The 15748-nt window shown below is 42.7% G+C and overlaps 1 protein-coding gene across 8 annotated transcripts in view; it reads left to right on the forward strand.

The window, feature by feature from the left end:
* Window positions 1-15748, forward strand: part of rfx2 (regulatory factor X, 2 (influences HLA class II expression)) — a 101417-nt gene that overhangs the window by 51082 nt on the left and 34587 nt on the right. For all 8 annotated transcript variants that reach the window (XM_060932541.1, XM_060932538.1, XM_060932536.1 and 5 more), the window contains exons 3-4: window positions 11771-11851; window positions 14266-14339. In XM_060932541.1, coding sequence (XP_060788524.1) covers window positions 11771-11851; window positions 14266-14339 — 155 coding nt within the window. The remainder of the gene's footprint in view (window positions 1-11770; window positions 11852-14265; window positions 14340-15748) is intronic.

Here is a 15748-nt window from a genome sequence, read left to right on the forward strand (position 1 = left end):
CACTGGTGCTTTTTCAGCACTTTGGGACATGCTGTTATAGGCAAATAATCAACAATGTGGTGTTGTGATGTGGCCTGATGCAAAGCGTAGTTACTGTTGCCATCCTGAAGTGGCTTAGTTTCCTATAACTGCAAATCCGAAGGAGTTTTATTTCTCTTACACCAGAGCATTTTCCAACAATTGCAACTTTTTAAACGTGTAACAATCAGTCCCCCCAGGATTCCGCGGGCCTTTTTTGTGATTGTTGCGGGCTAAAATGTCTGATGTTGCGGGGGGTTTTCCAAAAAAATTGCGATGAAAGTTGCGGTGTTTTTTAGGTTTTTGTTGCGATTACATTGCGGGAGGAAGTGAAAGTTGCGAGAAATTGTTGCGATTTTCTCTTTTTGTGATTAAAATTGAGTGATATGTTAAATATTCAAGTTATTACTGAAAAACTATTGATTAAAAAAACAGAGACACTGAGAAATGGTCCTATAAACAACTTTACCAATATAAAAGATTACCAGGACTACAAAAATGCAGAAAAATAGGCTTTACTTATCCAAATGCTCCTGTTGGTTCAAAAGTTAAAGTGCAGAGAACCTCACAGCACAACATGAAGTTACCTTAAAATATAATATAAATGCCTCAGCTTTCATGTAAGAAAAAAAAAACTATTAATACTAGTACTGTGTGCAGGCAGTCTCTCCTGAAGACTAAATTAAACAATAATTATAAACTAATAAAATAAATGGCTCAGGCTTCATAGAAGAAAAAAAAAACAACTTGAACAGAATCTCACAGTATGATGCTGAAGCTGCCTACCCTGGCGAAAAAAAAAGTACTTTATTGTATTTAAGGTATATTCATATTTTCAATAGTATATTGAAAATGTACTTACACAAATTGTACTTTTTGTAAATATATAAAAAGTATACTAACATCACGGGGCGGCACGGTGGCGTAGTGGTTAGCGCTGTCGCCTCACAGCAAGAAGGTCCGGGTTCGAGCCCCGTGGCCGGCGAGGGCCTTTCTGTGCGGAGTTTGCATGTTCTCCCCGTGTCCGCGTGGGTTTCCTCCGGGTGCTCCGGTTTCCCCCACAGTCCAAAGACATGCAGGTTAGGTTAACTGGTGACTCTAAATTGACCGTAGGTGTGAATGTGAGTGTGAATGGTTGTCTGTGTCTATGTGTCAGCCCTGTGATGACCTGGCGACTTGTCCAGGGTGTACCCCGCCTTTCACCCGTAGTCAGCTGGGATAGGCTCCAGCTTGCCTGCGACCCTGTAGAACAGGATAAAGCGGCTACAGATAATGAGATGGATGAATGAGACTAACATCACGCTTTCACGCTAACACTTTTAACACACTTTAAAATAATTATACTATATTACACTTTAATATAGAAATATATTATACTAAAAATATACTTTAAGTGAAAGTTATGTGCAATTTCTAAAGTGTACTATAATACAAACAAAGTACACTTTAATTTGACTAATTAAGCATATATTAGTACATATAAAGTCATATACTTAAAGTATACAAAATATACTTTCTTGTTCCACTTTAGCACATAAAAGTACACTAAATACATTTCAAGTTGCACTTTTCTACAATTTAATTACAATTAAAATATATTTAGTACAAAATTAGTTGTTCCAAAATAGCATGCCTCAAGTTAAAGGTCCCATGGCATGGTGGTTTGTTGATGCTTTAAACGGGCTCGTGGAGGTTTCCGGATGTTATATCCGCAGCCTTTCTCGAAATGAACCCTCGGCACATAGATATAGCCTCCTGGGAGAAAGCCCCGTTTCAGCGCTTTTCCCAGTGCGTCGTTTTGCTAATGAGAAGCAGGAGGCGGGGAAGGGTAGAGGGTGGGCCATGGGGGGAGGGGGAGGGGCTTGACCAAGCTGCGCACACACATACTCGCTGCTATCAGCGCCTGTAGCCACGCTGCTAAGACAAAACCCCGTTCTCCCTCGGACTCCTTTCGTAAACTCAACGTGACACAGAGAACAGAGAGTGAGAGTGTTCGGAGTGGTAGTTTACGAACGTATAATACCCTAGGCTTGAACACGCACTCCATAACCAAAGAGGATAGAAGCAGCAACTACAGCAACATATCGTTTATCCAACAGAAGACATGCATTGCGGAGCAATAGTCAAACATAAGCTCATAAGTTACAGTCAATTTCCAGACTAAACTCAGTTTAACAGAGCATGCTGCATGCTCTTTAGTTTTGTAGCGCAGAGTACCTGGCTAACTGCAGGAAGCGGTTAGCTGCACAGCTAATGTAGCCATTGCTAGGCTAACGCACCGATTTTAAAACACGGCAAAATGACTTAACAGTTATACACTTACTTGTTCGGTGTTTGTGGCTGATGCGGCAGGGATGCTTGGTACGGACCCAGGCTTCAGTGACAGTTGATGTGCAAAACCTGCCCTGTACTGTCCCAAGTTGTGGAAACATTCCTCAGGAAAATGCTTCCGACAAACATACACCGTCTTAGGTAGACTCGACGGCGTATTATTGGAGTAAATAAAATTAAGCCACTGCGTCTTCAGGGGCTCTCCCGTCGGCAGTAAAAACAGACTCTTTTCTGTGTTGTCACATCCATGTACAGCGCAATTTCCATGTTTCGCTCGCTTAGGTGATGCCATGTTGTTGTGTCCTCTATGGTCTCCTCACTACAACTGGGCGGGGCAATCCATACAGTGGGTGGGAATCCAGAGGGGGGGCGTGGGGATCATCTCCCTTGCTGACGTAGTAAAGGGAAGAGATTCTCAACGCGCTGTTTTGACGCGCCATTCTCAAATGTTGGGCATAGTTTGGTTTACACATTATGAAATTTCTAGCCACTGGGGTGACTTAAGAAGGTCAGAGGAACTCATTTTAACGTTAAAAAACCTCAGAAAGTGAAAATTTCATGCCATGGGACCTTTAACTAATCATAAACACACTTGAAGTATATTGATGATTAGTGTGGCTTCAAGTACACAAAAGTATGCTCAATTTTAGTACACTTAGCACATTTATTTTTCACCAGGGTAAACAATGGAAAATAAAATACCATTTTGGCAAAAATGTTGGCATCCATTAATTTCTTGCATTAAATAAAAAAAAAATGTAAAGTGCACACAGTCCTTCACTGTCAACATAACACACTTTCAGTAACAGAATTTAAGCCTACATAAACACTGACTCGCACATGCTGCTTCTCTTGAACGGAAACACGGAAGTAAGCAGTGTTGCCAGATACTGCTGACGTTTTCCAGCCCAAAATATGTTCAAAACCCGCCAAAATGCACTTGAAACCGCCCAATCTGGCAACACTGGAAGTAAGGCAGAAGGTAGTTTGTCGACATCACCTCAAGACGACGCCAATGATTGGTCAAAGTTGCGGTGATTGGATATAATTGCAACACCGCCCTGAATTCGCGGGGATTGGTTGAATTTGCGTTGAAGTTGCAAATCGCAACATCGCGAAATCTTGGAGGGACTGAACAATGACGTACTTTTTTTAAATCAGTTTATAGTTTTTTTTTTTTCTCTTGCTGTCTGTCTGTGGGAGGCACACGTGCAGTGCTGACCCTCGGCTCCTGGCGTGTTCGTATCTCGTTTAAAGTGTGACAACTTGACAGTCCGTGGCGATCACGCTTGATAATGTGCTGATGAAGATTACAATCATCTGGGACATTGTAAGCGCACTCATTATTCGTGGCACAGTGGACTGGTGTCTGTGGTTCCTATTTACACCCGGGAGGATCTGCTGAATCGCCGATATTCATGTAAGACACCCTTAAAACTTCTCCTGAAATGATCCATCGTGGAAGGAGGAAGAAAAGGAGAGGAGATAGAGGGGGGATTCGGATTCGACTCAAACTCTGTCTAACGCGCGCTCACTTCAGAATAAAATGCATGAAGTTGCTGCACTTGTCAAACATGACAGGGACTTTAGCAGGGCCAATCTGACCTGTTTCACGGAAGCATGGCTGACTGAGGAGCCACAAACAAAATACAATGCAAGAACAGTGACCTCTCTCCCTTATTAAATATGCGGATGGTATGGCCCTAGTCGCCTGCCTGCAGGACACAAATAGCACCTCCTACTTACTGTCAGTATATTACCACCCTTGCTTCCTGGTTCGACAGCAGCTTTTTGGATCTTAATGTTCCTAAGACTAAGAAGGAGCTGTGTCTGGGAGGCAGTAGATAGAAGAAGGGGTGGCACAGGCTCCACACTCACCTTCACACCAATCAGCATGAAGGGCCAGGAAGTGCAGCAGATCGTTCACTTTAAATACCAAGGAACAATAATAGATCATCAGCTCACCTTTCAGGACAATGTGAGTTACATCTACAATCCCGATTCCAAAAAAGTTGGGACAGAGTACAAATTGTAAATAAAAACGGAATGCAATAATTTACAAATCTCAAAAACTGATATTGTATTCACAATAGAACATAGACAACATATCAAATGTCGTAAGTGAGATTTTGAAATTTCATGCCAAATATTGGCTCATTTGAAATTTCATGACAGCAACACATCTCAAAAAAGTTGGGACAGGGGCAATAAGAGGCTGGAAAAGTTAAAGGTACAAAAAAGGAACAGCTGGAGGACCAAACTGCAACTCATTAGGTCAATTGGCAATAGGTCATTAACATGACTGGGTATAAAAAGAGCATCTTGGAGTGGCAGCGGCTCTCAGAAGTAAAGATGGGAAGAGGATCACCAATCCCCCTAATTCTGCACCGACAAATAGTGGAGCAATATCAGAAAGGAGTTCGACAGTGTAAAATTGCAAAGAGTTTGAACATATCCTCATCTACAGTGCATAATATCATCAAAAGATTCAGAGAATCTGGAAGAATCTCTGTGCGTAAGGGTCAAGGCCGGAAAACCATACCAGGTGCCTGTGATCTTCGGGCCCTTAGACGGCACTGCATCACATACAGGCATGCTTCTGTATTGGAAATCACAAAATGGGCTCAGGAATATTTCTAGAGAACATTATCTGTGAACACAATTCACCGTGCCATCCGCCGTTGCCAGCTAAAACTCTATAGTTCAAAGAAGAAGCCGTGTCTAAACACGATCCAGAAGCGCAGACGTCTTCTCTGGGCCAAGGCTCATTTAAAATGGACTGTGGCAAAGTGGAAAACTGTTCTGTGGTCAGACGAATCAAAATTTGAAGCTCTTTATGGAAATCAGGGACGCCGTGTCATTCGGACTAAAGAGGAGAAGGACGACCCAAGTTGTTATCAGCGTTCAGTTCAGAAGCCTGCATCTCTGATGGTATGGGGTTGCATTAGTGCGTGTGGCATGGGCAGCTTACACATCTGGAAAGACACCATCAATGCTGAAAGGTATATCCAGGTTCTAGAGCAACATATGCTCCCATCCAGACGACGTCTCTTTCAGGGAAGACCTTGCATTTTCCAACATGACAATGCCAAACCACATACTGCATCAATTGCAGCATCATGGCTGCGTAGAAGAAGGGTCCGGGTACTGAACTGGCCAGCCTGCAGTCCAGATCTTTCACCCATAGAAAACATTTGGCGCATCATAAAACGGAAGATACGACAAAAAAGACCTAAGACAGTTGAGCAACTAGAATCCTACATTAGACAAGAATGGGTTAACATTCCTATCCCTAAACTTGAGCAACTTGTCTCCTCAGTCCCCAGACGTTTACAGACTGTTGTAAAGAGAAAAGGGGATGTCTCACAGTGGTAAACATGGCCTTGTCCCAACTTTTTTGAGATGTGTTGTTGTCATGAAATTTAAAATCACCTAATTTTTCTCTTTAAATGATACATTTTCTCAGTTTAAACATTTGATATGTCATCTATGTTCTATTCTGAATAAAATATGGAATTTTGAAACTTCCACATCATTGCATTCCGTTTTTATTTACAATTTGTACTTTGTCCCAACTTTTTTGGAATTGGGGTTGTATAACAAGTGTTGCCAGGCAAAACAAACCTCGCCCGGTAGCACTTATGATGAATATGAAGGAAGATATTGCGAAAAAATAGGTCCCCTATGGGTACATGTGGCTACTGCTTATAAATAAAATAGTTTTCTGATCCCATGTCCATACAGTAAATATAGCATATATATTAGTTACTCTATGAGTCAGTAGCCACAAAAATGAAGCGTAATCCAAAAATAAACAATTTAAAAATCACAGAAGTAAAATATACCAAGTGTCTGTACTTTATATTATTCTACTCTTACCTCTTACAGTTTTCAAAACTGAAACCTCCAAACCGAGGCTGACATACACACGCTGTCGCCATGACCCAAACTCTTATTTCCCGGAAATGGCCCGGCGCTAGAGCTCAGTGGAACGCACTTTCCTTCTGTAGTAAGCGTAAACATGTCTGAAAGCCATTTCTTTAGTCCATTTATTTCGAATGGTGAACCGAATTGTATACACTCACCGGCCATTTTAATCGGAACATGTGTATGCGCACGTGCAGTGTACGATCGTTACACTTTTACATTCTTACAGCACGATGACGTAGTGGCTAGCGCCTCTATATGAGACAGGAGCCACAACAAAAACGATTTTGACCTTTTTTGTGAACTTGACCGGATGACCCTGAAAATGTTGGAGGTTCTATTTGAGACCAACACCCATCTATCCTGAAAGTTTCATGAAGATTGATCTGGCTGTTTTCCCGTAATATCGTTAACAAATAAACAAAGAAACCCGACCGAAAACAATACCTCGCCCCCTGGTGGACTCCGTCCCAGGCGAGGTAACAAAGGGAGTCAGCGCTTCGCTCTTCTCAGGAAACTGAAGAGCTTCAACACCACCCAGCGCACCCTGTTACCCTGTCACCCTGTCCGTGGTCTAGAAATCACTAACTAATATAACGTTTTATTCTATCCACATTCACATGTGCTCTGATTGGCTACTCTACTACTAGGATATCAGCTCATATACCATAAGTAGAGAACAATAAAACAGCGAAGAACGAAATAAAAACTCTACTCGAAAACACCCCCCCCCCCCAAAAAAAAGTAACAAAATATGGAATTATAGAATAAAAGCATTTTTCACAAATTGCTCCTGCAATTTCGCCGGTTTGTTTACATTCTTCATCTTTAAGTATTAAAATAAGGCGAATTTTTTTTAGACTGGTTCAAAAGCTCAAAGAAGTTTGAAAATTACATAACTGAAATGTCCAAGGAAGAATTAAATAAATGTCTAAAACTATTCTATGGAGGTTTTCGACCCACGTGACTGTTGCCATGTCGACAAGTAGATGGCGCCATTTTGGCGGTCACAACAATGGCGACTCCCGTTAGCCCAACATGTGGGTTATCGAGCGACATTACACTGTCAATATGCTACTAAACCTAAACTGAATAACTTTAAGAAGTAGGCTACTACTTTTAATATTTAAATAGAAAAACCTACTTTAAAGATTTGTCAAAAAAATATGTATTTTCCCTTTTCACAGCATGCATTGTTTGAATGGTTGCCATGACAACATATGCAAAGATTTCCAACAACATTTTGTGGCAAAAAAATTCCATAACAGTCTACTTCATCGTGATACCAAATAAAAGTAAATTCATTGCAGTTAGAAAAATAGTGTCCAGGTTGAGAGAGAGAGTTACATTAATCATATAGAAAAACGCATAATAATTAATATTAGGGATCGACCGATATGTTTTTTTCAGGGCCGATACCGATTATTATGGAATTGGGATGCCGATAACCGATATGTGCAACCGATAAATGTAAACATTATAATTCACATGAAATTAAACATAGCACACACTGACACAGACCTTCATATCCATGAAATGTATGTTTAATTGTAAAATTGAACATGAAATTTTGTGCAGGGAGATGCCAGCAGCATTTGTACAATAAAGTCAAACATTAGTTAGAATAAAATGAGAAATAAAATAATAATAAAATAAATATTCACCAATAAAAAAATAAATCACTCCCTACTATATTACAGCTCACCATTTTCAGTGGAAAATAAATGAAAATACACTCTGGATTCTGGATAGAGAAAGTGAGAACGGAGTGTTAAAAGCTCTGGTTAAAAGGAGCAGCTGCTCCTTTAAGAGTATATCGCTTTCCGAATCAGAAGCGCTAGCGAGGAGAATCACTTGCGCAAGAATTATAAATACTAGTGGAGTACATTACAGCGCAATGTGAAGTAGCATAAGAACATTTAAGAGTTTAATTGATGCATTTTGTTCATTACCGTTTATCCAAGCAAGTGTGCATCCACGACACAATTAATTACTGAGCCCACAACAAGCGTCCTGACAAACTCCCTACAGTATTACATAGCCTGCTAGCACCATATCACACCTGGCTTGTTTAAATGTTCAAGTAGCGCTTTATAAAGTTACCGAACATATACAAGTGCAATGCGCTTTTTGAGCACGAGTCACGTCATGAAGTTTACTCATCACCATAACAAATAGCCAGTAGGCTTGCGCTAGCCTACAGAACACAAACACTACGTTTTATTTCGTCTTCCCTTGACCACCTCTCTGTATGGCTGTCATTCTACTGTTCGAGTAGAACTACTGACACATTCACAACGTTTCCAGACGGGGATTTAAAAATGACTGCAGCCTACGTTATGCTGGGGACTGCTTACTATGGACAACATTACATGTAGTTTCAGCGAGACTAGTTGGTTGTAGGCTAATTCAAGTGCTTCCTTCCGTAAGCTAAGTTTGCCTGGCTACACAGATGCAAATGGACAATTTTAACGAGTAGTAGATGAAGAATGTAAACATATAACGATGTTGTGCTTTTGCAGCTTGTATGTTTGTGACTTATTGCGGCAAAAGCAGCGTGTCCTTACCTTGAAGTGGGATCTGTTTCTGCCCGAGTGCCCATACGGCCACCTTGAAACAGTTCACAGCGTTTAGCTACGCGTGTTGATTGGCTGTATCCCTTGTGCCGCTTCTGCCCGAGTGCCCGTACGGCCGCCTTGAAACAGTTCACAGCGTTTAGCTACACGTGTCGATTGGCTATATCTCTTGTGCCAAACAAATCAGATGTTGTGGTGGGCAGGACCGTGTTCTTGAACTCAGAGAGGCGAGTGCAGGAAAGGACGTGCAGTGACAGTCGTGTTAGGAACGAAATGGCTGCAAAAAGGCATGTTATCGGCATATCGGTGGAAATTATGGCCGATACCGATAACCCTAAAAATGCAGAATATCGTCCCGATATATCGGCCAGGCCGATTATCGGTCGACCCCTAATTAATATGTCTATTATCGAATTCTAGTTTTGTCCATTGCATATTCACATCTAAAAAGTACAACCCACCCAACAACATGGCTCTGCCTCGCCTGAGGGTGCCGTGTATGTTAAACCTAGACTACACGTAAGCTGCCCAAACACTAGTAAGAAGCCGGGTGCCAGGTAGCCCCATTGATGAGGCCGAGTGGTCCCCGTCTCACGTATATAAAACCATGGATGTATAAAGATAAAACCATTGTAGCCTGACTAGTGGGGCTACGTGCCAGGTAGCCTGAACACCGCCTAACAGGGCTTACGTGTAGGCTAGGTGCTAGGCTACATGTATAATTTGTTATTTATCTCGCATACGATATCTTTAAACTTTTGGAAAAGTTACCTGAGACAAAATGTTCGCCACACAAACGCGTGTGTTCGGTGGGCTGCCAATTCTCTCGCCTGATCGTCGCGATCCACTTTTCGCGACGCTGTTGATCGGCCGGGAACCTCATCTCATCTCATCTCATTATCTGTAGCTGCTTTATCCTGTTCTACAGGGTCGCAGGCAAGCTGGAGCCTATCCCAGCTGACTACGGGCGAAAGGCGGGGTACACCCTGGACAAGTCGCCAGGTCATCACAGGGCTGACACATAGACACAGACAACCATTCACACTCACATTCACACCTACGCTCAATTTAGAGTCACCAGTTAACCTAACCTGCATGTCTTTGGACTGTGGGGGAAACCGGAGCACCCGGAGGAAACCCACGCGGACACGGGGAGAACATGCAAACTCCGCACAGAAAGGCCCTCGCCGGCCACGGGGCTCGAACCCGGACCTTCTTGCTGTGAGGCGACAGCGCTAACCACTACACCACCGTGCCGCCGGCCGGGAACCTATGGAACATTAATCCAGGTTTATCCCCTCTTCTGTTGTGGCAGCTAACTGCACAACACGTATCAGGCATTCTACGATAAACGTAAGCGATGAAGAAGATGGATATTACAAGCGTTGTTTGCTGATAAGCGTGGCTTTGTTTGACCTCCAAAATGGCGGCGTAAACAGTATCACGTGACCCTATGACATCAGGTCGAAAACCTCTATACCTCGGCACGACAGCAAGACGGCACTTTCTACAAAAAAATCAACACTAAAGTCAATTCGTGCAGCCATTGATAGGTTTTTAAGAAGTCCGTCTAAGCGGAAATGATTTTGTTGGACGTTTTGTATAAAGTTTTTCTTTATCGAATTATTTGTGGAATTATTGTTAAGTGTCATGGTATGGAAACCTCTCAGTGAAACAAAAGAACAAACTGGCACAAATCACCAGCCAGGCCAGCACGATCATTGGACATAAACAGTTCCAACTGCAGGACTTTATTCCCAGGCGTTAACTAAAAAGGCAATCCAGATCTACCAGGATCCTATCCATCCTCTCCACTATGCATTCCATCAGGCCACAGACTTATCGTTCCGAAGAACGGCTACCAAAAGTCTTTTATCTCATCAGCTGTGACCGTTCTCAGTAAGGGACTGCTCAGATACATCCTGCAGGATCTTTCCACTCAGTACACACACACCTTTAACTTCTCTCTTTTATTCCTATTTATTATTATTATTATTTAATTTGTCCTCCATGTCAGTGCCAAAGAATTTTCCATTTTATGTGAGTTTCAATGGACAATACAGTCGTCTAATTCTGATTCCGATTCTGATTCTCTCTCAATGCTAAAAAGACAAACAAACATGGTTGGTCATTTTTCTGTTTTCTCCTCTGCTGGAAAATATAACTTGTAGCATTTCTGTATTTTTTTTCTTTATTGGATAATGTTCTTAAAGCTTTTGTATTTATTATGATTAATATTATTATTATTAGCTTGGATTCTGTGGCACGTCTTGTATACAAGTAGACATGTAATCTGTAAGTGAGTTGTTACGATAGAAACAGTAACGTATTTGAACGTGCATTAATATAAACCCGTGACTTGAATTACGGCCACCGCTACTGTCCGAGCTGCTGTTTTTGTAAACAAATCGACACTTCTTCCGATCGGAATTGAGATTTCGACAGCGTTTCAGTTTAAAAATCGTTTAGCGTCTACAGACGATAGCACAGAGATCATCACAGACAGCAATTACACGTTAGATATAATTCGAATCAGCATTGAAAATTGCTCACATTATTGTCACGATGACACAGTGACGCCCCCAGAGTACAGAGGTTTGTTAGCCGTAGCAGCAAACAGTATCGCTCTTTTTTTTTTTTTTTTAAGTTTGTGTCCAATTACCAGTAAGACTTTACCAAATTTCCAACATGAAGTAATTTCTTCATGGGTTTTTAAAAATGTTCTGTTTTTTTAAAATAAGTTGTCATGGTGATGTAATGATGCTGTGTTTTTTAAATAGGCTGTATTGGAATATTGAAGGATGAGCACCTTGTGCTCGTGATTTTATTACAGTTATTCATCAGGAAGTCACTCAGACTGGGCGGCTGTTTTATCTAATGATAAGAGGCTCTGACTGTGTGTGTTCTTGGCTCTACAGAGGGTGTTAGTCCAGGCCACAGGTTCGTCCCCAAAGCCACAGGTCCAGCAGCTGTCTAGAGTGCAACAGGTTCCTCAGCAGGTACACACACACACACACACACACACACACACACACTTCCAGTACAGACACTAATCTCTTACACATCTAGCACATCCTATCTTTTCCCATCTCTCTCTCTCTCGTGCTCTCTCTCTCTCTGACTCTCTCTCTCTCCCTCGCTTGCTCTCTGACTCTCTCTGTCTCTCTCTCTCGTGCTCTCTCTCTCTGACTCTCTCTCCCTCACTTGCTCTCTGACTCTCTCTCTGTCTCTCTTTCTGACTGTCTCTGTCTCTCTCTCTCGCTTGCTCTCTGACTCTCTCTGTCTCTCTCTCTGACACTCTTTTGCTCTCTCTCTCTCTCTCTCTGACTCACGCTCTCTCTCTCTGACTCACGCTCTCTCTCCCTGACTCTCTCACTCTCTCTTGCTTGCTCTGTGACTCCCTCTCTGACTATCTTTTGCTCTCTCTCTCTGACTCATGCTCTCTCTATCTCGCTCGGTCTCTGACGCTCTTTCTTACTCTGACTCTCTCTCTGTCTCTCCCTGACACTCTCTCTTGCTTGCTCTCTGACTCTCTCACTCTGACTATCTTTTGCTCTCTCTCTCTGACTCACGCTCTCTCTCTCTGACTATCTTTTGCTCTCTCTCTCTGACTCACGCTCTCTCTATCTCTCTCTCTCTCTCTCTCTGACTCACACTCTCTCTCTGACTATCTTTTGCTCTCTCTCTGACTCACGCTCTCTCGCTTGCTCTCTGACTCTCTCTGTCTCTCTCTCTCTGCCTCTCTCTCTCTCGCTTGTTCTCTGACTCTCTCTGTCTCTCTCTCTGACTCTCTCTCACTTGCTCTCTGACTCTGTCTCTCTCTCTGACACTCTTTTGCTCTCTCTCTGAGTCACGCTCTCTCTCTCCCTGACTCTCTCTCGCTTGCTCTGTGACTCTCTCTCTGACTATCTTTTGCTCTCTCTCTCTGACTCGTGCTCTCTCTCTCTCACTCGGTCTCTGATGCTCTTTCTTACTCTGACTCTCTCTCTGTCTGACTTGCTCTCTCTCTGTCTGACTCGCTCTCTCTCTGTCTCTCCCTGACACTCTCTCTCGCTTGCTCTCTGACTCTCTCTCTCTGACTATCTTTTGCTCTCTCTCTCTCTCTGGCTCACGCTCTCTCTCTCTCTCTCTGACTATATTTTGCTCTCTCTCTCTGACTCACGCTCTCTCTCTCTCTCTCTCTCTCTCTCTCTCTCTCTGACTCACGCACTCTCTCTCTGACTCACGCTCTCTCTCTCTGACTCACGCTCTCTCTGACTATCTTTTGCTCTCTCTCTGACTCATGCTCTCTCTGACTCTCTTTTGCGCTCTCTCTCTCTCGGTCTCTCTCTGTCTGACTCGCTCTCTCTCTGTCTGACTCACTCTTTCTCTCCCTGACACACTCTCTCTCTCGCTTGCTCTCTGACTCTCTCTGACCATCTTTTGCTCTCTCTCTCTCTGACTCATGCTCTCTCTCTCGGTCTCTGACACTCTGTAACTCTCTCTCTCTGTCTGACTCACTCTCTCTCTCTCACTCGGTCTCTGACGCTCTTTCTTACTCTCTCTCTCTCTCTCTCTCTCTCTCTCACTTGCTCTCTGACTCTCTCTGTCTCTCTTTCTGACTCTCTCTGTCTCTCTCTCCCTGACTCTCTCATTCTCTCTCGCTTGCTCTGTGACTCTCTCTCTGACTATCTTTTGCTCTCTCTCTCTCTCTCTGACTCATGCTCTCTCTCTCTGACTCTCTTTTGCTCTCTCTCTCACGCTCTCTCTCTGACTCATGCTCTCTCTGACTCACGCTCTCTCTCTGTCTGACTCACGCTCTCTCTCTGACTCTTTTGCTCTCTCTCTCTCTGACTCATGCGCTCTCTCTCTCTTGCTTGGTCTCTCTCTCTCTCTCTGTCTGACTCACTCTCTCTCTGTCTGACTCGCTCTCTCTTTCTGTCTCCCTGACACTCTCTCTCTCTCTCGCTTGCTCTCTGACTCATGCTCTCTCTCTCTCTGTCTCTCTCTCTCGGTCTCTGACACTCTTTGTTACTCTCTCTCTCTCTGTCTCTCTCTCTCTGTCTGACTCGCTCACTCTCTCTCTCTCGCTCGGTCTCTGACGCTCTTTCTTACTCTGCCTCTCTGCCTCGCTTTATCTCCCAATCCACTAATGTGTGTGAAAGTCCAATGTGATGAATTCTGCTCACGTTTTTCAGACTATTAATGCTTTGATATTTATACATCCATGATGAATCAGTTAATGAGCTCTGCTTTGGCTGTTCAGCTGGCCTTTTTGGTCGTTTGCGTAAAGTTGAGATCACACACTTACTTTCTCATCTTAGCTTCAGACGTGCTCCGTTCACATCTTTAACTGTTCCGCTAATCTTTCAAACGGTATTGATTTTTTTTGGTGTGTGTGTGTGTGTGCGTGTGTGTGTGCGCGCGTGTGTAGCACGTACAGCATGTATACCCCACCCAGGTGCAGTATGTCGAAGGTGGAGAAGCCGTCTACCCCAATGGCGCCATGTAAGCCACACCCACTCTCTTTAGGGTCTAAAAGTTTTTTCTTTATCATTTAGCTAATAAAATGGACTTGATATTAAGCTTGTTGTCAGTTGATATCTCTAAATGTTGGCGATTGGATGTTACTTTGTGACACCCACCAGGCATGCTGTAGGGGGCGCTAAACATGATTAGATGTAACTCCTTTTTTTCCTCACAATGAATCCTCAATTCTTGAATTGTCAACGACACGTCCATGGGGATTGGAACTCTTGGGCTAAAGTTTTGATGATTAGATACGTTCTGTGGTTTTTAAACCTAGCTAGTGTCTTGATCTTTCATTAGCTTGCAGTTCAGTTTCATTTGTTTGTAAATGTAGATCCCTAAAGAGCAATCTCGAGGTGTGGAAAACCTCCCTGAGATATGAGGACGAGACCTTGAGAGACATTTTAAAACAGTTTTTCATCAGGCCTTATTTCTCATATCAGTCTCGCATGTAGCAGCTGATATTTCGGCCATGTCTGAAGCACATTTAATATCCTCTGATGACAATCGTGTCGCTTGTTCAAACACACATCTAACTCTGGTGGAGATTTGATCATTCCGGGCTGTGTATTTATCTGCTGTATGATCAGTATACACTAAGTGCTTACACTCTTTTATGTCAGATCTTTATCACAGTGTGTCAGAAGAAGATAATGTTTTTTCATGGTTTACGACACCCTTCATAAGCCATGCATGTGTCGTTGTTCATGCAGTACAAACCTCAAAACATCGTTAAAAACCCCAAAGGCATTTCAGCTTCCTTCAGTAATGTGAGACTAATTAAACCACATGTTAATTAAACACATTTATCTAAAACTAGACAGATTTTGTCAAGCGAACCGAGAATGGTCCGTCTCCATCTGACCGAGCGACATGGTGTAGGCTGAATGTTCTTCACGCTGATGTTAAACACGAGATTCAGAAAACAAATATATCACATATTGTTCACTTCTTATAAGGGACACTTGAAACATTTAAAAGTGTTAACAATTTCTCATTAATATCTTAAATAAATATCGGCTAGCCATGTCTTCATGTAGCTAATGCTAGTAATTTCATTTGGCTAGCAGGCAGCCAGTAGGTCTGTTTTGTGTGAGTTATTATATTGGTTTGGGTGAATAAATAAGTCAGGAGAGACTGGAAGGGAGGGAGAACCTAAAAGAGTGAGAAGAGAGACTAGAAAAGTGACTGGGAGACACTGGGAGAGAGACTGGAAGGGAGGAAGAGACTGAGATAGACTGGAACGGACTGAAAGAGAGAAACTGTAAGCAGGGGAGAAACTGAGGGAGAAATTGGAAGAGAGACTAGAAGAAAGGTACAAAGAGGGAGAACAGGAGAGATAGATAGATAAAGGAAAGACAGAGAGAGACTAAAAGGGAGAATAGATG

Source organism: Neoarius graeffei, chromosome 10 (genome assembly GCF_027579695.1).
Source record: "Neoarius graeffei isolate fNeoGra1 chromosome 10, fNeoGra1.pri, whole genome shotgun sequence".
NCBI lineage: Eukaryota > Metazoa > Chordata > Actinopteri > Siluriformes > Ariidae > Neoarius > Neoarius graeffei.